Source organism: Fundulus heteroclitus, chromosome 1 (genome assembly GCF_011125445.2).
Source record: "Fundulus heteroclitus isolate FHET01 chromosome 1, MU-UCD_Fhet_4.1, whole genome shotgun sequence".
NCBI lineage: Eukaryota > Metazoa > Chordata > Actinopteri > Cyprinodontiformes > Fundulidae > Fundulus > Fundulus heteroclitus.
In genome coordinates, this window is record NC_046361.1 from 35,171,426 (window position 1) to 35,197,075 (window position 25,650).

Genomic DNA, 25,650 nt, shown 5'->3' on the forward strand with positions numbered 1-25,650 from the left:
CTTCATGGGCCCTGCTACCTTAACCAAGGAGGTCTATATTATAACCAGGGTAAAAACCAATATTTCTATATCTCCAGCCATATCCACACAAGGAAAAGTAGAACATGGTTATAGAACACAAAGGAATTAAATTTTTTTTTTATACATGACTAATTACTGTACTTTCAGATATAAATACCCTGAGAAATTCAAACTATGCATTAAGCCCCTCATGACCCCTCTTAAATATGGAGAAGGGTCATTAAGGCTAATGCTTGACCTCGCTGTGCAGGAGACTCGTTGTCCCTCCGATACGGACGGAGCGCTGGAGGAATCCTGCATTTTCACATTAAACCAATTTAAAATGAGTCAGCAGAGTAATTCAGATATTTGTTTTCCTTTACTTGTAGACTGCAAACCGTTCGGCGCTCCTCCGCCCTTCTCTGGAAGCGTCTGCACTTGTTGTTCTGTGGTTTTCAGTTTTTAAACGTGGCAACCCCGCGTTTGCTCAGATGTGGTGGAACGAGGGAGAAGGATGGAAGGAGTGAGTAGAAGAGTGGGCGATGCACATGTGCGTTTTCACCACTCTGGGGGGGGTAAACAACATTTAGTTGACTGGGTGTGTTCAGCCCCCGCCGCCACTGAACACTTGGCATTAGAAGCAGCTGTGTTCAGCTTGGATTCCTCCACCTGTGCAGAGCTGCGGTCCAGGGACCCGTCTTTCCCCTTCAATGACGATCAACCCAGTGAAGGTTGCTTGATGGAATGCCTCATTTGCAGAAAGTTAGGTTGTCACTGCGTCGTTTTCCACAGCCAACTATTAGTCGTGATATAAGCGATTTGGATTGACGGTAACTTGGTAACAAAGTGACGGGCCGTGTAAAATCAGAGCAAGCTCAGTAGATGCTGAGCTTCTTACTAGGGCTGAACAATTAATCGCATTTTCAATATAATCGCGATTTAAAAAAAAACGCAATTTCCAAATCGCAGAGTCTGCAATTTTTGGCTATGTAACAATTAGGGAATTAGACACATCCATTAGGTGTTGGTAAAATGTTTAAAGTGAGTTTGCTTCCACATGGAAGGGAAGACAGTTGCAGCAGTGAGATAATCTAATTGTATTACTTGTTTTAGAGTTTGTATAATCATACATAGCATTAAGTACAGGTCAATCAGTTTGATACATAGACTTGCTTGTTGGTTGGACTTTGCACTTTATGTTCAACAAGGTTTGATGTCCAGAATTGATTTGAATTGAATTTAATTAAAATAAAATTGAATTGAAATTGAATTGAATTAAATTAAAAGCTATTCTCTTGAATAATATTCTGATTAATAGAAACATTAAAAATTCTTGTTTAAAATAGTCCTTGTTTACAAACATCTTTATTTAGAAGCCATTTTTGTTGCTTGTGGTTAATGCAGAGAAAAGTCAAAATTGCAATTTTGGTTGAAATATATTGTAGGCAGAACGCAATCATTTGTGCACCGAGTTTATATGCTGTGGGTCTTTTAGCAACTAATTTGCACAGTGAGGAAACAAGTTGATTTTTTGTTTTTATATGTTTAAAAAGACATGATAAATTAAACTGGAAAAAAAATGCATTAAATCGCAATATTAAGAAAAAAAAATCACAATTAGATTATTTTCCAAAATCGTTCAGCCCTACTTCTTACAGACCTCCAAACCTCACATGGCCTTCAGATGAGCTCAAGAAACAGGATATTTTTTTTTTTTGTGTGTTTTATTGAATTAAGAACAAGATTAACTTCAGGATCATTTGGAATTACTAGAAGCAATTCTTCGATTTAGAACAGACATGTATATAAAACACTTTTGTTCATATCCACATTTGCAAAATCTTGCGTGTATTAAGGGAACAAAGGAGATAAAGTGTTTTTTTTGCATTCGTCTTTTCCTGCCCGTTTGTGCTGATGGCTCGTTTCTTTCTTTGCCGGCACTCCTTAACTGTGCGTCGTCCACCTGCCTCCCGTCTGCATCAGTGTTTTCCCAACCATCTCATCGCAGGGAAGGGCGTACGCTACCTTACGATGAAAGACGGAGGGGATGTTGGGCTCAAACAAACGTCGTGTGAAAAAGAGAAGAGTTAAGCCCTAACAAAGGCACTCATAAGCTCAGCTCTTCTCCGTGTGCCATGACGAGACCTCACTTAACTAAAGTCAGAGCCTCACATTCTCAGCATTCCTAGGAAAAAAAAAAGGCTTAAATCTAAATGAGTTCAGTTCAGCCTCCTCTCAAGAACACGGTGATACGAAGTTACGATATCAGGGCATAAGGGAGAGGTTTGGTTTTGGCAATATTTGGACTGTCTTAACTCAAAAGTATCATTTATCAACCCATATTTGCCCAGTCATACTGTATTCTACTAACTATTATAGTGATAAAGACCAACAGGGAGGATGCTCAGTGTCAGCAAAGTTTGGTGGGGGTAGTTTAACACCACAAATAAAAGCCAATCTGACTGGATTAAACAGTCTGCTCATTTACGCTAATGTAATCCGCTACTGCTAAGCAGCTTACTGCCTTTAGTTGTAGCTCCCTCTGATACCAAAAAGTACTTATTATGTATTACTAGTTCAGATGGGAATTTTACAACCTTTGTTATACATCTCATTGTTGTTGAGAGTCCAGTTTTTTTTTTTTTTTTTGTTGGTTTTCAATTCTTTTATCTTTAGTTTGGAAGGATATATCGTCCAATGAGCCAATCTAAATCTATTTAATGAGAAATGGTTGAACAAAATGGTCACAAAAATGTATCTTTTACTTCATTCTGTACAGATCCTGGGGAATTTTAAGACTAGGCATTCGCCGAGTCTCAGTCCGATACGGCATGCTCGCCTATTTGCTTTTCTTGACAGCAACAGATATTTTGTCCTGTAAAAAACCTACTGAAGTTGGTTAAGAAAGCGGCTATAATGGTCTCACAGTGCGTAACTTAAAATAAGTATAGCTTTATCATTGACTATATAATTTGACTTGACACCTTTAGCTTCAGTCTTCAATGACCCCCTGTTTGGCTGATGATGAGTTTAGTCGGAGCTTTTTGCTGATGTGCTAATCTGAGTGTGGCTCCTCTTTTTTTTTTGACAAGACTCACTTATACATTGACAGTTAAGTTTTGTAAAGTTTGGTATTTGTGCACTCAAAGGTAGCTGTATTGCTTTTATGAACATAGTGTCTTAAAATCTAATGCAGCGTTTCTGTTATTGGCATTGTTAAATTGGGCTAAAGTATAAAACTGTGTAGGATTTGCAATCGTACCTCACAGCGATGCAGTCTTAAGGGCAGACTAAATGGCATGCATCCAAATAATAAATCATTTTAGCAAATTTTTTTTTGCAAGAATTTACAATGGACTTGACAGGAAGCTGCAACATCCAATACAGTCTCTCACTCTGAACCAAAGTCTTTGTGAGATTAGTCCAAGTCAAAGTTAAAGGATGAAAAATACTAGGATGGTATATAAAAAAACAGCTTCATTAGGTCACTAAAATAATGTGCATGGCTTATTAAAAAGATATTATTGTGGATTTTCAAAATTGGAGCCTTGTTCTGCTCATTCTACCCTCGATCTCAGTTAAATTTTATTTATATAGCTCCAATTCACAACACGTCATCTCAAGGTACTTTACAAAGTTGAATTCAATCTAATTATTCAGATTTGTTTGAAGATGAGAAATGACATAGACTTGACAATTATAGATTTGATCTGAAGTCAATTCAATTCAATCTTTTTTTTTCTTCACAAATTTTGCATATGAATTAGAACGCACAGTAAGCATAGCAGTTGAACTGGGTCATGTTGGGGAAAAAAAAAAAAAAGAAATGTGAAACTTTCCTGTTTCATGTCATACTCTCATCCCAGGAGCCAACAGGCTCCACGGTGCAGTGCAGGAACCGCTGTGGGCTCAGTTTCCCTGAGTGACTCACAGTAATAACAGATTTTAGGCTGCGCGGAGTTGGCAAATGTGATGTTTAAAAAGCAATGAAGCTGCAAACCCTGCACTCCGGACATACTTCACGTCCAAAATCACAGTAAAACCAGAGAGTACATGCTTTAGGGTTGCAGATGAGTACTTTTTTTTTTTCCCCCTCATCGCTTAAATCCTTCCCCAATTAATATTGTTTTATTGCTTAGATATTACAGAATTTCAAATTTCCTGCAGCCTTGAGGTAATGTCAATTCCAGTGTTTTTCCTGAAAGCTGTAGAGCTACGGTTGTTTGCTGAAATTTTAGATCTCACAAAACATGTGAGCCTATGATTTGTAGGATGCTGTTTCAGTCCTAATTTGAAGGAAGGAACTCGAATTAAGAGAATGCAAAATAAGGAAGTGGAAGCTGATGTAGTGGAACACTTGGCGTGGTTGATTTAAGCCGGCCTTGACTGCTCTGGCTTATTTATGGGCACCTAACGGATCTTTGCCCCAGGCAGTGTCTGGTCGAGTTGAAGCAGGCCAGCGCAGGGGGCCGTGTGGATGCAACGCACCGCCGTCTCTCTTTAGTGCGCGAGCTCATTGTCCGCCGTCACGTGTGTCCCTGCGCTGTGTGTGCGCTTGTGTTTGCTTTTTGGCTTAATCAGCACTGCTGAGTTCAGGAATTCCAGTTCATCAGAGAGAGAAAGTAGGAGAGTCAGCAAGATATGAACAAGTACGGCAGAAGATGGAGGCTCAGCAGATAGAATCGTGTTTTTACAACGAACCGAGTAATCAGGAGAGGGCTGAGGAAAGGTTAGCATTTAGGTTGGTGGGGTGGGGGGGTTAGATTGGGGAGATTATTTACTAATCTTATAAATTAAACTACATTGGGACCACATCTTGCATGAAGTGATTAAAAAACATTGTTTTGGTATTCTCATAGGTTCTGTGATATGATCATCCAACTGTGGAGAAAAAAAATTATATAATATGTGGAGTTCTGGGTTTCAAAATTTTTATTTAGGATGATGTTTTAAATATGTTTTAAAAAATACAACACTTTACTCAATATTAATTTTTTTGCTGCACCTTCAGTCCCAAATGTTTATTTTAGGTCGTTAGGCCTCATCTGCTCTGATTCTGACCGTATCTGTTCTTAAGGTGTAAAATATTGAAATTGTACTTTTGACCAGGGTTCTTATGATGCAAAAAACGTCAAAGTCGATATAATTTCTAAGAAAAATGCTCGAAACAAATTTTGATACCACAATAACATTTCTTGAAGAGGCTATTTCTGGTTTAGAGCAAAAAATATGATTAATTATTAGAAGACAAGCTTAAATTTAACTTAAAGCTTTGTTGGTAAACCTGTTCAGAAACACTTTTTGTTACACTGGGGGAAATGGCCCTTCCACCCTGACAGTCGGTACATTAAGTATTCAGAAAAAGGTTAAAAATTAGATTTCTAAGAGCTGCAGGACCAATCCCTGCCATTTGATCCAAATGGCAGGGATTAGTCAGAAGATTTGGTCCTTCCAAGAAGAAGTTTGACAATTTGGGCAACTGTAAATCGGTCAGTTAATATGGATTTTTACGCAAATAACTATTACTAGTTTATTTTTCTTAACATAGATTACATTAAAATATCAATTATTTTAATACAACTTGATGTGAAGGATTGTTTTAATGTGGATGTTTTTATAATGTCACAAATAATCAAACAAAAGTTCTGCTTTGTATATCCATATCCTTAAGTGATATAGTGTATAAGCCAGTATCTTGCGTGCTGTACATGATGCTGTAAATATTATTTAGAATAAGATGTTTTTACTTTTTGCCGACACTCGGTGCAGGACTGAGCAAAGCCAAAATGGAGATCTGCTGCTGCTTCTCAGCATTGGAAAACCAGGAATTTTAGTCTTCTTATCACGACAACCCCAAAACTCTGCTTGAGCTTCAGCGTGTCTGCTAATAACCTCTGGTGTGAGCATAAAGGAAAGTGAAGGTACCGGCAGTCACTTGAAGATTTGCCACTCGTGGTTTCTACATTTCAAATTGATGGAGAAACCTTCGGCTCTGGTTGGGGGTCAGACTTTGAGCTGATCTGAAACGTAGCATGGCCTCTCAACGTTTGTACTACGCCGTCAGCCTGATAACTTTTCCAGATCCCTGTGACCTGATATGTCACCAGCGAGGCCAAGTAGCATTTGTTTAGGACAAAGCTGTGACGTTTTGGCCGCTGTAATGAAGGGTCTACCGCTTTGGGAAACACTTCATAAAAGCTGGAGGCTCCTTCTGCAGCGTGCTGCTTTTGTAAACCCTCAGGGAGCCATTATCCCCGACGCTTTCTGGCAGAGGCCACAGCCGTGACTGGGAGTCCGTTTCGGGCCGGCTTCCAGCAGAGTGGAGACACTGGAGAGACCCCCCTGCCCCCACTTCTTCACAGAAGATGGTTGAAGTCAGACAAAATAGACCCCAGTCCAGCTCCATTTCTGAAAGGTGTTCAAAGGAAGCGTTTTAGGTCATCTAATGGCAGGAATCTGAGATGGAGCCGTTGTTTGGCCAACTTGCTGTTCAGATTCAGGCTACAGGATCGCAGCGATTGCCTAATGGGCTGACATTCAGGCTGGGATGTCCACTCAAGATGAATCCTCATGGCGACATGACAGTTACTGGACACAGTCCTTCCAAATTTCCCACCTCTATTCATCTTCTTTAGGGGTGTTTTAATTCAATTCACTGAACTGTATCCTAACATTACCATATTAGTAAAACAGCACAAGGAAAAGTGCTTGACTAATGGTCAAGGCACATGCCTCATTACTAAAGCATTCACTGTTTAACTCTAGTCTGCAGAAACCAAAAAGTGTCATATTTTATTCTCCTTGTGTCTCGCAACTGCCTGCTCTTTTTCAAATGGTCAGGATGTATAATGGTAGAAAAGAATGCTCCAGATGCATAACTTTGTAACTACAGTTGTTGATATGATCTTCCAAAATGGTCTGTTACAGTTCCTTGCTAAAGTATTCATAACCCCTTTAAACCTTTTCACTTCTTTTCCACCCATCTTAGTAGCCACATAATTCACTTTTTTTTTAATTGGGATTATATGGGATAACCCACAACCAAGTAGGGCATAATTGTGAACTGGAAGGAAAATCTGCACTGCAAAAATAGAGCTAAAAATAAGAAAATTTCTTGAAATGAGAGTATTTTTCTTTGATTTGAGCAGGTAAATAAGATTATTTACCAATGGAATAAGATTTTTACACTTAAAATAGGAGCAATTCATCTCCATCTTATTTCTAGTGCAGTATATCTAATTATCTTATTTTAGGTGTAAAAATACTCATTCCATTGGCAAATAATCTTATTTACCTGCTCAAATCAAGGAGAAATACATTAATTTCAAGAAAATTTTACTTATTTTTAGTTCTTTTTGCTGTGTGAAAAGTGTTAATTTTCATTCACCCCCCCCCCCCTGATGCCTCTTAACAAAATCCGTTGCAACCCATTGCGCTGTATAGTCACCTGATTGGCTAATACAGTCAACCACTGTTTAATTTAATCTCAGTATTGATGCAGTTGTTCTCTGAAGGCCCCAGATGTTTGTTAGGGAGCGTTACTGAACAAACATGATCAAGGAAACTCCACAGACGGGTCTGAGAGAAAGTTGTTGAAGTTTAATTCGGAGCTAGTATGATTTATTATTATTATTTTTTTTTAAATTGGTGTCTTGCAGAGCACTGTTATAACAAAAGTCCATATAGCGGAGCAACAACACACCTATGGGCCAGTTGCCGATACCGAAGGTATGAAAACCCTGAGGAACAATCATGTCACCACGTTGCAGTATTACCACGCAAATTTAGAACAATATTTTATGCTTTGATTGTATTTTTTTTAAACATAAAAGGCAACAAAATTTACATTGTTGCTCCTGTAGCAATATTTATTCGTACAAGTAATATTTTCTGACTTTTACTTATTGTTGCTGAGAGTCTGGAACAATTTCAAACCGACGTTTTCCGTCCGACATAACCCACAGGGACATATGGGTCCCGAAAAAAGAAAACCATGCGTCACCCTCTGTCTCCTTCACAATAACGGGCTGCTTTGTGCTATACAATCACATAAAATGGAAATAAAAATACCTAGCTCTATGTGGTACGGGTACAGCGAAAACTGAAATTGGAACAATGATTGGACCCGTTAAACGCGCCCAAACATTTTTAATGATGTTTAGCCGTAACATGTAGGCAGGCTGTTCCCTCTCCTGTAGGAAAGGCAAATGTTGAAGGCTATATGCACCATTTACAGTGTTTTTCCATCTGCCTCTGACCTGTAAGGGCAGGTAAAGCCGACTGGATGACTCCAGGTGACCTTCTCTATTGGCAGCAGCAGGACAGATTTTCCATCATTTCTCTCATGATGACACATTATTTTTGTTGGCGTTCAGGAGGAGCAACAAAGTGACTTCATTTATCCGTGGTGCTCCATCTCCATTACTGAAGATTTACTGATAGTCCACCACTTACACGGCAACAACCGCTCAGCTTGGCGCACCGGAAAGGGCTTGGAAATCGGATGATATGTGAAATTGGCACCTTTTTTACTGCCTTTGCCCCCCCCAATCGGGGTCGAGCCCCGTTTCGCTTTCCTGCTCCTACTTTCTCCTCTGTTCCCAGGCGGTCTGTTCTGCTCGTTTGGCGGCCCAATAAATCCCGGCGGGCGCACTCAGAGTCTCTGTTAAGACGTTGTTATCTTTTGTGTACGCGTGGAAGACGGAGGAGTAAACAGTGCCTTTTATCACGGCCAGTCAAATCGACGCTCGGGGTTTATTTGACAACGGTGATTTGTTGTCGCGCGGTTGAAAGCGGCAAGCTCCTCCGTGATGAGTGCACTTTCGTTACAATAAGCAGACCAGGTCTTCCTCTCATTTACTCTTTTCGCTTCCTGTCTCTAGTGATTATATCTCTTTGATCTTCTTCCAAAAAACAAAAGCAAAACATCCCATCTTTTCCCCCCTCTGTTTACCTCTCCATCAAGAAATCTCTTTAGCCATTTTCCCTCTTTTATACACACAGCTACTTCTTCTAACCGATGGGTTTTTCTTGTGCTTACAGCCGCTCACCATTTTTCTCTTCTGGCTTCACCATCATCTAAACACAGACACTTTTAGTCTGACTGGACGTACATTTTTTTTTTTTACAGCCTCACACAGACAGGCGTGTTAATGGAAATGAAGCTGGCAGGGTGGTTGATATTTGTGTTTTATTCATAAAGAAATGTCAGAGTGACCCGTGTGCTTTCTTTCAGATGATAAGCCGGTCCAGGAGGAAGACTGGGTGGTGTGCCAGCACCCGGAGTGTCCTGACCACCGGAGGGCCTCTAAGGTAAGATACAATAAAGTTCAGAGATAAATCTTCTACACTGCAAAAATAGACCTAAAAATAAGTATTTTTTTTCTTGAAATTAAAGTATTTTTACTTGATTTGAGCAGATAAATAGGACTATTTGCCAATGGAATAAGATTTTTGCACTTAAAATATGAACAATTCATCTCCATCATCTTATTTCAAGTGCAGTTTATCTAATTATCTTATTTTAGGGGTATAAATACTCATTCCATTGGCAAATAATCTTATTTACCTGCTCAAATCAAGGGCAAATACATTAATTTCAAGAAAATGTTACTTATTTTTAGTTCTCTTTTTGCAGTGTAAATCGACAAACGTGGGACTCATAGGTTTGCCATAAACCCTTTTTAGCTGCGTTTTTTTTTTTTTTTTTTTAGCTGGACATTTTGAAAGAAAGTGGGGAATGTGTCTCCAGTGTCTATATTATAGACGCCGTCTTTGGTCCGTCTCTGTTCAAACATGGCAAAACTAAAATGCTTTGTGACCTTTGTAAGCGTAAACATGTCTTAATGATTAAAGAAGTCTGTTTTAAGGAGACAGTCTTCAGGGGACTGAAGCCGGTTGCAGTTTGGACAGTTTAGAAGTTGTCGGTTTCATCGGGTTTTAACTTTGAGGCTAAGTTGCACACGGCTGATTGCGGCCTCGGGTTGGACTGAGACGAGACGCCTGGTGGGGCTGATGATGCAGGACTGAGTCCTACTTCAACAGAAGTTGCAGAAGTTACAGTTAAGAGGTTTGATTTGATGACTTATAGTGAGTTGTAGTTTCAAAGTTAACTGGCTTGCAATTTAGCTGAATTTTGAAGTTTTGATTCTTGCAAATGAATCAAATCTGTTGCCAGGCTCTTTAACACGAACAATAAGAACTGAGTTATGTGACTGATGTGGCTGGAAAACGTTTGGACACCAAGCACCCCACAGATTTGCTCCCTTCACGTTGTTTGTGAAAACCCTTGGAGGGGAAATCTTTATTTTGAGGTTGGGCTGTGCAGACCACCATTATCTTTAGACGAATTGATCACTGCAACGGTGTTTTCACAGGTCTGCCTAAAAAGTGGATCAGACAGCTGCAGCTGATCCAGAACGCTGCTGCCAGCGTCCTCACTAAGACTAAGAAAGTAGAGAACATCACCCCAGTTCTAAAGTCCTTCCACTGGCTCCCTGTATCTCAGAGAATAGACTTTAAAATACTTCTGTTAGTCTATAAATCCCTGAATGGCTTAGCACCTAAATACATCACAGACTTGTTATCAGTGTATCAACCCTCCAGACCATTAAGGTCTTCTGGCTCCAGCCTACTCTGCAGAACCAGAACCAGAACCAGACACGGAGAAGCAGTATTTAGTTCCTATGCTCCACTTATCTGGAACAAACTTCCAGAAAACGGTAAAAGTGCTGAAAGCTTGAGTTTAAAAACACATTTATTTACAGTTGTCTTCAAATGTTACATAGTTTACTGAAACCTCATTAGATTATGTTTGTAGTCCAACTTATCTTGACCTACTGCTACTATTCCACTGCAGTGTGCTTTTCCTCTGTGTGTTTCTTTTATGTTCTGTTCTTGTTCAGCACATTGAACTGTCTTGTTCCTGAAACGTGCTTTACAAATAAACTCGCCTTGCCACCGATTATCACAAATGATAGCCTTTCAAAAAGATTAACAGCACTGCGTACAGCAGATCTAGTATGTTGTTTTTTTTTTTAGGTTTAATAAATAAAAATTATCATGGTTACATCTTTAATTGATCCATTTCTATCAATTAAGTAATAGTTAATGGGTAAATGAAGCCCCGGTCTTTCAATCCCTGACCAAGACTACATCACAAAATAGGCCCTTAAAAGAATGCACTGTAAGAATATATCAAAGTGTAAAAACCTTTTACTATCATCATCTGTGATGCTTTTACTAGGTACAGTGAATGCAGATGAATTTCAACATGGCTCTTTGCTTCATAAAGCTGATATCAAACATGAATAGTTTTAGTGGGAGTATAAAGTACACTTCCTACCTCTGATGCAGCTTGCTTTAAATCTGAGCTTTTTAGTATTCAAGTTAAAATTACAAGCTTTAAAAAAATGTCATTAGTTTAAAATAGTCTGAATTGTTTTACTTTTAATCATGTTAGCTGCTGAGGTGGAAGGGTTTGTCTTAAAGGGAAGGAGTGTAGAGGCTGGCGGTGGGAGGAATATTTGGTTTTCGAGGTCAACAAAGCGCCCGTGCTGCGTTGTGCATGACATCATGTGACCTAAATTGATAGGTGTGATGCATGTTCTGAACCTCACACGATAAAGTTGTTGACAGCAACATTTATCTGAAGAACAGTTTGGACTGACCAGCTGGGATTAAGATTAACCTGAGGCAGAGATGAAGTAATGTTTCGTGTCCTGCGGAGGAGGGTCAGAGGTCTGAACCCACAGACTCCCACCTCCCTTTGTGACCAAATCAGTCTCACCCACGGCTTCCGTCTCACCTTTCTATATGCAATTCTTCTTGTTTTGTCACACCTAATCCATTGTAAAATAAATAAATAAATAAATAAATGTATGCACTGTATGATAATTGCCCTCTTTTCGGGATACATGCTTTAGCCTTTGCAAAAAGCTGAAGACTCGGTTGTGCAACCGAATCCGAGTCTTTATTAAATTCCCCAACAGAAAGAGGCTGATCTGATTCTCACATAAACGAACCTTGGCTAATGCTTCTTTTCACTGCCAGAAAAGCCACGTAGAAATAGAATACAAAGACGCTGGAGGAGCCTGCGACAGCGCTGACAGTTCGGCTAAACATCTGGAAAAAGAAATAACGGATTAAAACAGAGTTTGGCCTTCTTTATTAGGATTGATCTCCCTTTTTAATTCTCTGCACACTCTTTGCTGTTGATTAAAGCGTTTGGCTGCAGGAACTGTTTGCACGCTGACTTGTTTGGCATCACTTCCTGTCCTTCTCCTCTCACACCAGTGCGGACAGGAATTTCGATGGACGCAATCTCCAAGTTCACCACTAGATGGCAGTAATTGTTGCAGACTTTGTTAAGTTGTTGCACACTGTGTTTTTGAAATTAGAGTTTTACTTTATATAAACTGACAAAGTAATGACCAGCTTTTTTTTTTTTTTTTAAATCATACCATTCCCTTTTCCACGACTCCATTCAAGTTAACCAAGTCACATTTGGTCTCCGCTGAACCAAACTTTACTGGTAAAAGTTTAATTGCCCGGGTTTGGAATAGACTCTGGATCTCGGCAGACGTTATTTGGCCTCTTCTCTGCGTGTTGTGTCAGCAGTGTGAAAGGTGAAGCAGCGTCCCAAAGCTGCTTTTTTTCTTCCAGGTGTTTGAAGGGGGCGCTCTGTGTCTGGCCACCAGACTGTGAAATGAATTATTCCTTTGAAGCCGCTTGGTTTCTGAAAACGGGAGTCGGGCCAGAAGGCCAGGGGAAACCGCCGTAGTGTCTGGTTTGTCCGTCAGTCTGGGCTGTTTTTTTTTTTTTTTTTTTTGGTTTGTCTGCGCTGCCTGGACGTCCCCCTCCTGCCATTAGAGCCGGGCATTAGAAGGATGTTCTCATTGAATCGCCATGTCGTCTCCTGCTGTCCTCTTCGTGGAAACAATGGGGAAGGGAAGATGACAGAGAAGATTTTGAATGGAGACAGCCTGTTGGGAGACGGGTATATAATTTCTCTCCATGGCAACTAAGAATAATAAAGTAGAGAAGGGAAGAAAAAGCCAAAGTGCTCAGTCTGAACCGCCTATTCCTCTGTTCTCCACATTACCGAGAGACTAAAATGTAGTTTCCTGAAAGATGAAGTCACTTCAGACTCTCTGTCCTTTTTTTTTTTTTCTGTGACAGATTTGTGAGCAGAGTTGTGAATGAGATGCAGGACTTTGTCCTTGGTCTGTGTCAGGCTGGATGTTATTATGTAAGGAGATTATGGAAGGACGTGTCCCTCTGTGGACTGCAGACGGAGGGAAGGGGACCAACGGTTAACCTTTCGTCTCATCAGTCAGCGGGATGGCTCTTAGACTCCCCTCCTCGTCCTCTCTCCAGGACTTTTGGCGTCGCTTCCGTCTGCTCCATTAATCTTCTTTTTCTCATCTGGATAAACCGATTTGAGATACTTGATTACAAATAACTTTATTTGGACTACTGCCACACTTGTTAGACAGTGAAAACCATGTTTATTGGCAATTACCACCCAACTTTCATAAAAAAAATCACATGATTATTTTCAATAGCTCACCAGTTTACTTTGCATAAGAATGTTTTGCTGAATTTGTTTATTTTATTGTTTAGATGATGGCCAATATGAACCTATGGTATTAAAATCTGATATATTGGCCATATTTGTGCGTACAAACAAGGAATTTCACTTTGTATTAACATAATTATAGCATTTGGACGTTAAATATACATACATTTGTTCTTTTTCCCTCGTTAGTCTTCTCTAAAGTTTCTATTATTTATATGTACAAATTTGTATTTGTGTAGAAAGGGCTGAAAACCTTGATCTTTAAAATATTTTAATGTTTCAAATGTTTGAAACTACTTACTTTGTGTTTTTTTTGTATTGTAGCACTATTAAAAATGTAAATTTCAGAACAAATCCAATAGAATTATGTGTATGCATGTACACGTGATTAAAAGACAGGTTAGAATAATGCAAATATGCCCTATTTTATTTCAAAGTAGTTTCTGACTACTCAGGAAGTACAGTTGAGTTAGAAAAAAGTAAGGGTGCTAAAAAAAGGACAGTAAAAGCATTGAGTATGAAGTCAGAGTTCATTACATTTGTTCTGAGTACATAACAAAAACACACTTTTCTTCAACGTTGAACAAAGAAAAATAATAAATTGAACAAATTTTATTTGTTACTGCAGGGTGAAATTTCTCTTTGGCTACTCAAGTTAACATTACAGTTCACGTTACTCATAATGAAGCAAATAAAAAACCCTGACAGACGGACGGGGAATGAACGAGGGTTACTTTGTTTAGCGTTCAGGAGAGTCACAGATAAGACAATAAGTTAGTAAGGTCCTTATTGAACAATGATGACTGAGCCTTCGTTACAGCGAGGTGCATTTAGATATTCGGAGATGATAGTGTGCAAGTAGGCAATAACATTAAGGTGATTATAACGTATGACAGGCTAGTAACAGTGGTGTGATTTAAAAGCGTTGGACTGCAGTCTCCTCACCAATTAAAACTGGTTTCAAGCAGCCCCTAAAGTACATAAAAACAAATAAATAAAAAAAACCTGCTGAGATACACAATTATAAAATTGTTTAAAGTGCTATTTAATAAATTTAAATATGCATTCCCATTTAGTTCAACTGTTGGTGGAAATTCAGCACAATTAACTGACAGCTTGAAAACATTGGCAGGTTAGTAAATAATCCATGTTTCATTTAGTGAACTCAGTTATATTTTTAATAATATTCTAATCTAATGAATGTGCGTGATCAGTGCTATTCTCATATTGTGAGACACTTATAATTACACATGGACAACTGTAACTAGACAGCACTAATAAAATTACCATGATTAAAATTTCCCCCTATGATGTGACGCATTTACTTGACAGTTTGCATAGATAAAAAAATATTTTGCATTGTTTGAAGTTGTAGATAAGTTTCTAAATATCTGATAACTAGGATTTCTCTATTATTAGAAGATGAAATGAGAGGATAAGAAAAATCTTTATTGTCCACAGTGGAGAAATGCAGACGTGAGTGGCGAGAATCCTTTATTTTGCTGTTTTGTGGTGCATTTAAAAAAGAAAATGCTGCCGGAAAAACTTTTAAGAAGCATGGGCATCCCTCAGGCTGTTTCTACTCTTTTTACTTACACCAGAGTGACACTTTTTTTTTTCTTATCGCAGTGATCAGAGCTTCACATCCTTGCATCCTGATGTGTAAGAATTTTTCCTGGTTTACACACACAGGCCTCATCTAAGGGATATTACATTATGTCACAACTTCGTAAAGGGATTCTGTTACTTTGATAACGAGAGTAGTTTCTCTGCCATCTTTTTTCCATTTTTTGATGAGAAATCATTTGTTGCGCAACGGTGGAAGTTATTAGATACCAGCTTTTGCCTCTGCCATCTGTATTGCGCCGTGACCAGCAGGGGGCGATGTCACGGCACTCCTGACCTCCAGGAATTGCTCAGTTGTTTACTCTTTTCATGAACTCCCGAGTCTGTCTTAGCTGGACTCGATTAACGAACATAAATATCCCTCGACTTTCACCCACTCCACCCGCTGAATAGATTCAAACACATGGAAGAATTTTTACTCAGAAAAAGAAAGGAAAAAAAACTTTTATACTCCTCTTTGTAGTTCAAGTTTTCCAAAGGTTCCCTTTGAAATGCCGGTCCTTTTGGCAGCAGGATGCAGACTCTCAGGCCAGTCCTGCACTCTATTTAAACCTTTTTATTTCCAGACAGGCCTGCGTGGAGTGTCCTCGTACCATATATCGGCTCCCAACAGTAACTCTGTGTCTTCCACTCCCAGCATGACTGTTCAGGGCACCGACGGGGTCCACCTGCATCATAACTCACAGAAATCGACCCAGGTGTCATCCTGCGTCCGGTTTGGCTGGAGCTCAGCTCTTTCACAACATTACAACTCGCCGCTTGGATATGAGTGTAAAACTTTCAGAGCGATGTAACGTGTGTATGTGTGTGTTTTCCAGAGTTTTGAAATTCTTTAAATTAGCTACCACAAAAAATGTTTAGTCCATTCAGGGCAGGTTTGAGCTTGCTTTCTGGATCGACACTCACACAGTAGAGCTCATAACCCCCTGTTCACTCCCCCCCCCCCCACCCCCCACCTTTACTTCAGTTCAGTCCCAGCTTGGCTCGTTTGCTCTCAATCCCTCAGCTTTGACAGGACCAGACAAGATAACCTGAGAAAGAGGTGTGGGTCTCTATGTCAACGGGCCCCTCCTTTTCTAAACAGCTGGAGGCAAATGGATGTCGTGAAGAAAGTAGTGATGAGGATATGTGTCAGCTGTTTTAACACCGTGTCGGTGCCGGGGAAAAAACGCGAGGGGCGGGGATTGCATCAAAGATTTGCATTTACCTGAGGTGGAAATGTTCCGTCGAGACACAGTGACGCTGAAAAGGCAGAGCAAATGTATCTGGTCACCAGAATGACAGAATTACTTTGTTAGCAGTCCGTCCATTTAATTAGAGAAGGGAATAGTTGCGGGATTCCTCTGTGATCTTGAAAAGTATTTGATCTTCTTTGACAGTTTTCCAAGAAAAAAAGAAAATTATATAGAACGATGTTTGAGTTCCCTGGTATTTTTAAGCCTCTAATCATGCTTAATAAATGCAGTGTTTTGTACAATAAACATTCTTTACCATATGACATCATTATTTTACACGATTTACCCGTCGGTATATTCTTTTTAATTCGGTGAATGAATGCACACATTATAAAATTCAGATTTGACTTTAACTTTGACATTTTGTTTTCTGCTTAGAGTCTCTAGGAGTGCTTAAAACAAGCTAATCTAAACTTTAAATAGGCAAATCTAATTGACATAGCTGATTTCAGTATCAAGTTTAACATCTGTATTAAAAATGTAAGCATGTGACTGAAAAGGTCAAATCATCAAAATGTCCACTGTTGATGGTCTAACTCGTCTAGCCTGTGGTTGTAGATGGTCTCAAAAGACATGTGTAACTCTTCTCAGTCATCCAGGTCATGATCAATCCAAAAAAAGGTTAAATATAAAAACTGGATTTCTTTTCTGATGTCTGCGTTTAAAACCACAACATTCCTCCTGTGAGCCAGGCTAACGATGAACCTAACCATTCTCCATTGTTGGGGGACCAGTTCCAGGTGAATCTAAGCTCTAACGAGGCCTCACCTGCAGGTCTATGGGAACTCCACACTACTCCAGACATTTTGAGCTGAGAAAACTTCCTGGATGGGAAGCGAAACGTCTTCAGCTTCAGAATAGAAGTCCAGCTGTTTTATTTTTTTAAGCTTTTTTTTTTTTCCTTGGGGATGTGGGATAAACCTCAGTCACAAACATGATTAAAACGGGGCTTAGTGATGCTGTTAGTTATCAAAAACTAATGTTGTGATGGTTTAACCATCTTCTTGGAAAGAAACATAAAGGAAGCCGTGTCTAATGACCTGGCAACACAGGGGCCATTTGGATAATTGGCTCTCCAAATGTTTTCAGTGAACAAGCTCCTAATGTTCGGATGTCATTATCAATATGATTTTAAGCTTTTGTTTTAATGTAATAATGTTTAAAATAGATTCTATTATTCTCTGTCATCGTGCTGGTTCAGAACTTTATTTTTCGTCGTCCTCCTCCTCCTCCCCAGGCTAAGGGTTCTTCCTGCATGTCATTCCTGTCCTGTTCATTTGAAAAATCTCACCTCTAGCTAAAACTGACAGGGACCTGCTAAAGCTGCAAGGCAAACATGGAAACCCCTCTTTTTTTTTTTTTTGTCACAGGCTCAAGAATTCAGCGTGTTGCTTGCTATATACTGATGGGTTGGGTTCTCGGTGCCAAACGATATAACGAGACATTCAGTTGCTCCTGACCTCTTTGAGATTACCTGGCATGGTGCTTGGTATCCGGATGGGAACCAACGACGTTTAACTGGGAACGCAGCGGCTAATCTTCCAGAACTGCTTTATTGGGAAGTTTTGGTGTGAAATAGTCTTTTTTTATTTTTATTTTTATTTTTTTATGTTTTTCTAATTGGGCTGCATGCTGTGTTCCTCTCATTCATCATTATTCTGAATGCATTAAAATATATTTGGCATGTACAGCACAAAAACAATCAGTGTCATCAGTCCCGTGAATAAACAGGGCCCACTCCAGAGCATTTCTTCTGAGGACGCATCAGCAGCTGCATCATTCGGTGCTTTTTGCTCTTTTCAACTATTTCAATAGCCTTGTGAGACTTTCTTTCGTCTAACCTGTATTTTTTAGCAATACAACATGCACCTTTGTGTGTCTGTCACTTCTACTGAGTCTGCTGATGATTTTTTTTTTTTTTTTTTTTTTTTAGGCAAAAAAACATAGTAGTATACTGTAAAATTGACCCTTCTACACTGAGGGACACCTGGGGATGAACATTGTAGTCTGGTGACTTTGTGTTCACTTGGAGATTAGATATGCAGATCTATCTCGCTGATCTTTACTCTCTGGTGTGAACTAGGTTTCTCGTTGAGGAAAAGATGAATCTGCACGATGTTTCATTTCCTGCCCCTTAAATCAAGAATGACCTCGTTTACGCAGCTGCTTTCTAGATCTGCTGTCCAACAGATTCAAACTTTGGCCTACAGACAAAGAAACATCTAAATACAATTTAGATTTTGGTATATCTAAATTGTATCTTTTGGTTTTTAGACACTCTGCCCTGTTTCTATAATGTTGTGGATGATAAAATTGTTTAGCTTAAGAGCGTGGGGTCATTCGGTTGTGAGTTCTGGCATCAACATATAGCATTGCCTCCATTTCTGCTGCTTCATATGCACAATGTTGACTGAAGTTCAGCATTTAAACATTAAATGTCACTTCAAGGAAAATGCTGGGTTTTCTTGTCCGATAGGAATTTTCCTTTTTGACGTTTCACCTGCCGATTCTATCATTTTAATTTAATTTTTTAAGGATAAAATAAGCAAACTGTGCTGTAGATACTTTAGAGAAAAAGCTGCGTTGTTGAATCTATCAGAATTATGAGATTATCTTCATTTGTGGATAAAAACTCTCGTCTATACCCTGTTTTTATTCTCAAGTTATAGTATTTATTGGTATCTGTTTATAAACCCACACTATCGGGAGTAATTGATTTTGTTACATTTAATAAATTGGTAAAATCAGATTATTTTTTTTCTTATAGGTTTTTGACGTGCCAATAACCAAAGAACTGACACAATGAAAATTTCGAATGGCATGTAACCTTTGGTAATAAATGTCTCTCTAATTTGGGTATTTTTAATTGTGTTAATCCTCCTTTTTGGTGAGTGTCATGACCCTGCAAAGATGTGCACACTACATTTACCTACAGGGCTCTTTATAGGTTGGAAATGTGCTGAAAAATAGCTCTGGGTAATATGGGTTGTATTTAGTTGACCCAAATAAGTCCAGTACAGGAAGCCCAACATGAGACCAGGTCCTCTTTGGACAAACCTAGTCTGATCAAAATCCCTTTGGGGCCGACTAACACATGTTGACCCCAAATTGTCTTTTTTTTAACAGGATGTTTCCACTGAAATGACAAATCATGCTCTGGCCCAGCAGAACGTTGTTAGTTTTTCCACATGAAACTGTTCATTAGGCCAACATATGCAAGTGTAAATTAGCTTTTCATTAAAGCAATGTTGGAACTAGGTAGTTGATGCTTTCCCTCCCTTACACAAAAGAAAAAACGGCCTTTGACTCTGAAAGGCCGCAGAATAAGCAGAAGATGATTTAAGATCAAAGCAGGGAATGAAGGGTAGCGATTTGGTGACATTTCTGAATGTATACACATTTATGGCTATTTCTCAACAGTTAAGATGGTTGAAAATGTGGCCAAGTCACATTTGAAAGGAAAATACTGATCCGTTAACCCCTCAGTGGGAGGATCTAGTGGCTATTAAACCTTTCTGAAGGTTACTATGAAGAGGATCTTTTTTTTAATAATCCTGATTGGATTGGGCGCCACCTGTGGGGCATGAAAGGCCGGTCAGTATAAAAATAGTGTAAATCTTTTGTTAATCACAGTAAGCTGACCTTGGTTACAGTTAAGGCCAGAATCATTGAGACCCTTAATGGGTTTAAAGTAACCAATTAATTATACCAACATGTTTCTTCTGGCTTGAGGTGATACTAACGTTTTAAAGTGGCCCACTTGGTGCCAAGCTGAATATGACAAAAGTATTCTGTGGGAGGAGCTAAAGATTAGAAAGGCCTTAAAACCCCAAAGACTCCGATTTCATCCCCAAGAACAAATGGCTTTAATGTAAATGTATCACCTTTTGGGTGTTGAGAAATTTCAGACCAACTTTTAAAGCTACACTCTTTAAAAAAAATCATCAGCCAAAGACCAAAGGATGAACTACCTTTTTAAAAAAAAAAAAAAAAAAAAAAAAAAATGGCACACTGTCTCTCCAGGGCACTTCTACATGCTAACCGCCCCAAAGCTTTGGTATTTTAAATGCATTGCGGTTGGCCCCTTGTTACTCGTTACTGTATGTAAACTCTTCTGAGTAATATTTATCCCTATAAAGGCTAGATTTCTCTTCCCGAGGTTTGCCATTACCAAAACAGTTTATTTGAACATTTTTTTTCCAGTGGAGTAAGAAAGTTATGATGTGGATCACTGCCACTGCTGCAAGCTCCGACAGCTCATTCCTGTACAGACACACACGGATCAGATCCGCTGCGCTAAAACTGGGAGGTCTTCTTCCTGGATCAATTTTATTTTCTTCCACCCCCAACATGAGACACATTAGACCAAAAAAGAGAAACTGAATGCTCTCACCCAGTGACTCATTTTGTATCGGGCTACTGTCACGAAACGGTGAAGGGGGCCAAGTCATACTGCGAGAGGATATCTGATTCTAAATCAAAGGGGTGAGTCATGATCTGTTACCTAGTTTGGGAAAGTCTCTTTCAACATCCAAAGCATTAACTATAGGAGTACTGTTAGCTGACCAACACCTGGAAAGTATTTTTGAGTTGTCTGTGTTGGTTAGATCTGAGCAAGAATTGGAAAAACAGTAATATTTTACGTCTAATGTCTTTGTCCAGAGAACAAGTCTACATGATATAAGGTTTTGTAATCTTTGGCCCACAATATGGCAATCCTGCCTTTGATCCATCTTGGGCGACGAGATCAAGGCCTGTACCCATTGGTTCCAGAACTGGGCCCCTCATTCCCTCCCTGTTTTTTTTAATTGACTGTTGGATGCACTGGTTACTGCCTGTAACCATTTTGTTCACCTCCTCGTATGCCTTCTTGTATGGAGGACTGACTCTAACATAATCAAAAATAAATCTAGAAATAAATACATCTCTACTTCACCACTAGGTGGCTGGAATTGATACAGAAATGAGTCCTCCATACTCTGGTGCTTGTTCTAATGAAAGGATGTTAACTGTAGCTATTGGTAGCTGATTATTTTTAAACATTTATGCATTAAAAGATAAGACCAATTGAAGCCCCATCCAGAATGAGACAAATGTGGTAGATCTTTATAAATGATTGACAAAAAAAATATCATCCACACGAGAGGAAGCAGCTCCCTGGGAAACGCTCTAGTGGGTATGCCCCGCCCATTGGCGGCGCTGTGACACTACCACAGAAGCAAAAAACACCGGGCACAGGCAGCCAACTCGTGAGGTAAATACAGCAACATTCTGGTTCTTCTCCGAAGTGGATCCAAAAGCATGCGGTTCATATGATTCTCTGTAGCAAGTTTGAGTCCAAAAGCCAATGCTTGCCTTGGCATGAAATCGGTACCAAATGACGCCATGTTGTTTTTTTAAGGTGCGTGCCGCATTCGTGTTACAGAGAGAGGTGAAGGTATAAGACTGTTTCAGAAAAGACACGTTTAGCATGTACTGTACCCACAAAAACAGAAACCGACATTATGAAATTTTTCAACTCAGGGACCCTGTTTGAAAAATAGATCAGTGTGGAAGCACAGCCTAAAGGACAACATGGCACCTTTTGCGGATGATCTCGTCTCAGTGTGGACGGGACCTGAATAAGAGTATTTGCCAATTTCTCTTTGCACTAGCAAATCTATCTTTAACTTATGTAGCCGGGTTCTGTGCTGAACTTCCTCTTGTTCTGTAGGTGTCTGTGCGCTCAGATCCTCGTTCTGAGGAGGGAGGGAGACCGGGGGAATGATTGTATTGCCTCAAAGTATTAATGAGTAAACGCATAAACTAGATATGCGGTCATTCTTTTGAATTGTTTCTGGTAATGCAGAGAGAGTCTGCGTTAGTCTCACTTTTCTGCTGTTTTTAAGGTGTATTAATTCTTGTGCAGAAAGCAGATGCACATTTTCTTTCTTTAAATTTGTATCAGCAAGTTAGCGTGGCACGATCTTTGTAAAAAAAAAAAGTGCTTTGACACTGCAAGTACTTGCTTTTTATTTCAGATTGGCATGCGACCTTACCAATTTTATAACGCTATAAAACGCATGTTTTATAACGTTTTTCTATTAAAATATTTTTGAATTGTATACAAAAATTACAATGACTATCCTTAAGCAAATTAAACAGGTTTTTCTTTTGTGAGCTAAAAATCCCCCAGAAAATGAGCCTAGTATCAAATGGGGATGAAATGTGGACACATCTGTCCGTCAAAGGCAGTGGAAAAAACAGTTTGTCAGTCAGAAAAATGTACCTGACTGCTTTGTTTTTAAATTCATAAAGTCTCATCAGGAAATGTAAACATTGAAGGGGGGATGAACCGGTGATGGCGGCTCAAAGCCCCAGGAGCATTCCAGTCAGGAAGTGGAATCGCAGCAGACCGCCTAACAGGAAGTGGGCACCCGACTGACAACACAGTGGCAATGACTACATTTCTGCTGCACTGCTGACCCCCCCCCCCCCCCCCCAAAAAAAAAAAACAACAACAACAACCAAAGCATTGGTTTGAATCTCATCTAGAAGCTGTTGAACCTACGCTTCAATTGTTCAGACTCCACGCTGGTTCTGAATCTGCAGGACTTCTAGCTACATCCCTGGTTGAATTTCTATTTATTTATTTATTTAATTTTTTTTTTACAGATGATCTTTTTTCACACTTGGAAATTATTCACCCTTTTTATCTTGCCTCTGTTTCCCCCTTTATTTGAAAACCTCCCTTGAAATCTCCACGCTTATTGTTCTTGAGAGGTTAATGCTAAGTTCAGGCATCAAGAGAGGGTCACCCAGTTTTCTCACCCCCCACCTCCTTTATCTTTGCTTTAACAATGGAAGTACCATTTCCATGGGATCCGTCAGGATAAAGGCACCACTGATTTCCGCTCTTCTAAATATGGCCTCCCCTAATTAATACTGGCTGGGGGCCGGGGGGGCAGACAGACATCCAACAGGTTGCCTTTGAGTTTTTTGAGCAATAAGACATCCGTTCAGTACTTTGGATGCCTCGGGGGTCTGAATTTGAGTTTTTTTTTGTGTTTTTTTTTGTGTGAGCTAGCTAATTGTTGCGGAATTAAAACATGGCTCATCTTGGATTATGTTGAATGACTAAAGAACAGAAAGTCCACAGACTGAGAGTTTATGGCCAACCCACAGACTGTAACGTGATACTGCTATTTTTAGACCGTGAATATGCCAGTAAAATCCCAGCCGAGTCCAAAGTTGTGACTGTACAGAAACTGTCCGATTTTAAGCATGTAAACTGTTTATGGATGATCACATTACTAGATGTGTTCTTGTGGATCGCTGATAACCAGATTAATAGTGTAATCAAAACAAGATCAATCCAAATAGTTCAGCCTAATCAGGAATTTTAATCTGGTTCAGTCTGAAGGGATTTGAATCAGATTTAGAACGATGGTGTAAATCTTTTTGGTATTTTGGCTATTTTTTTTGTAGTTGGAACGATAATATTCCCCTGCGTTTTTGATCTGTGTGGATCAAGATGTTTATGAACTCTTTATTTTGTGGTGCACTGCAGGGTCCAGCAAACGCCCCTTTGAATGCTGCCTCTAATGCGTTTTCTAAATGACCAGTTAAGCTGGCCTTATTCTACAAAGATGTGAGCTTTTATTGAGAATGATTTCTCTGAACTAACGCTGGTGTAGACTGGACCTCAGACAGGATCACACACGTCCCAGCTTCAGCCTTGAAGTAGACGGGGACAAAGCTGACTTTTTATATGTCAACCATAATGATGCTGTCACTACATTACTTTACAGCCCAGAGGCTTCCCATTACATTTTGGTCATTTCAGAAATGCCACAGAGATGGGCCTCTCGGTCCTGGCTTGAAATGTTGTGAAAAGGATAAACTGTTCCTCTGGATCAACAATAAGTGACACAGTTTGTTCTCGTTCCCAAAATGTACAATAAAAAGTTTTATTTTCCCTTGTCTAAAGGTTATCGACGAGTTGGTCTCCCTACCTTTAGATGTAGCCCCATCCCTTCACTTACTGTGAAGTACAATGATTCGTTCTCACTTGTCTTGACTTGGATTTAAAATCCGCAAACTCCTGGTATGCAGTTGGAAAGTTGACCTAAAACTGAAAGTGGCTGCTTTCAGTAGCTACGTTCACATGGAAAAAAAGTAATGGAGGGCTGATCGGAATAAAAAAGTGGCACGTAAACAAGCCAGTCGGAATATCGTGATCAGTTTAAGCTCAGTCGGAATGAAACTGTAATCTGAATGAGAGGGGTGGTTTATGCCCATTGATAATCTGGTTGACAGGCATGTAAACGCTGGTCAGCAGCCCCAAGTTGTTCCGAATGTGACAAACTGACCCGTGTGTGCATGTGTGCCCGACGTAAACGTGACGTTCCTCGTTGTTGGGTGGCGGAAAACCACCAGGAAGCAAAACCCCCGATACAAAGTTTCTATTCAAAACATTAAGAGCTCAAATGTATTTATTCAGTAACGTTTTAGCCGTAATTAGAACCTCGTGCAAGTCCCAGCCTGGCCGCTCGGAAGAGAAACGAACGTGTATAACAATGCTTTGTTTGTTATTCTTTGTTGTTCAGCAAAGACTGAAGTAATTCTTCTTCTGTGTTTTTATTTGATAACTGTACAGGCCAGACTTGTTCTATTCTTAATGAAGCCAGGTGCATGTAAACACACATTATGATCGGACTGATTGTGTGCCCATATAAACGGTTTGATTATTTTTAATCTGAATACATTACAATCCGAAATCTTGTGCATGTTAACATAGCTACTGGCTCTTTATCCATTACAGAAATTGATCCGAGTTTGTTGCTTTCTTAGAAGAAGCTGCATAAAACCCAAGTGATGTGGCAAATGTGTCCAAACTCCATTGAATCACGATGTTATCAGTAAGGTCCCTCTCTTATGCTTTGAGTTTTTTGTTTTTTTTCCCCCACAGAATAATAAGTAGTCCCCTTCGTATTATGGGAGATGCAACAGCAATGCTGGGCAGCATTAAGTATTAATGAATGCTGTCTGACAAGGAGGATTTGGTTTCAATCCAGCATATCTGGTGATCAAAACTTAAATTTCTGTTTTAGCTGCTGCCATCTTGCTAAGGTATTCATCTCACTGAACAGAGCTGCCATTCCCCAAGGCTTTGTTTTCTTGTTAATTCTACAATTTACAACGTGTGACTTGGTCTGCTATATACTGTGC

The 25,650-nt window shown here is 39.5% G+C and overlaps 1 protein-coding gene across 3 annotated transcripts in view; it reads left to right on the forward strand.

The window, feature by feature from the left end:
- The window catches only part of plekhg5b (pleckstrin homology domain containing, family G (with RhoGef domain) member 5b), a 110,831-nt gene that overhangs the window by 20,826 nt on the left and 64,355 nt on the right, over window positions 1-25,650 (forward strand). For all 3 annotated transcript variants that reach the window (XM_021317026.2, XM_012863436.3, XM_021317009.2), the window contains exon 2: window positions 9,236-9,312. In XM_021317026.2, the coding sequence (XP_021172701.2) occupies window positions 9,236-9,312 (77 nt within the window). The remainder of the gene's footprint in view (window positions 1-9,235; window positions 9,313-25,650) is intronic.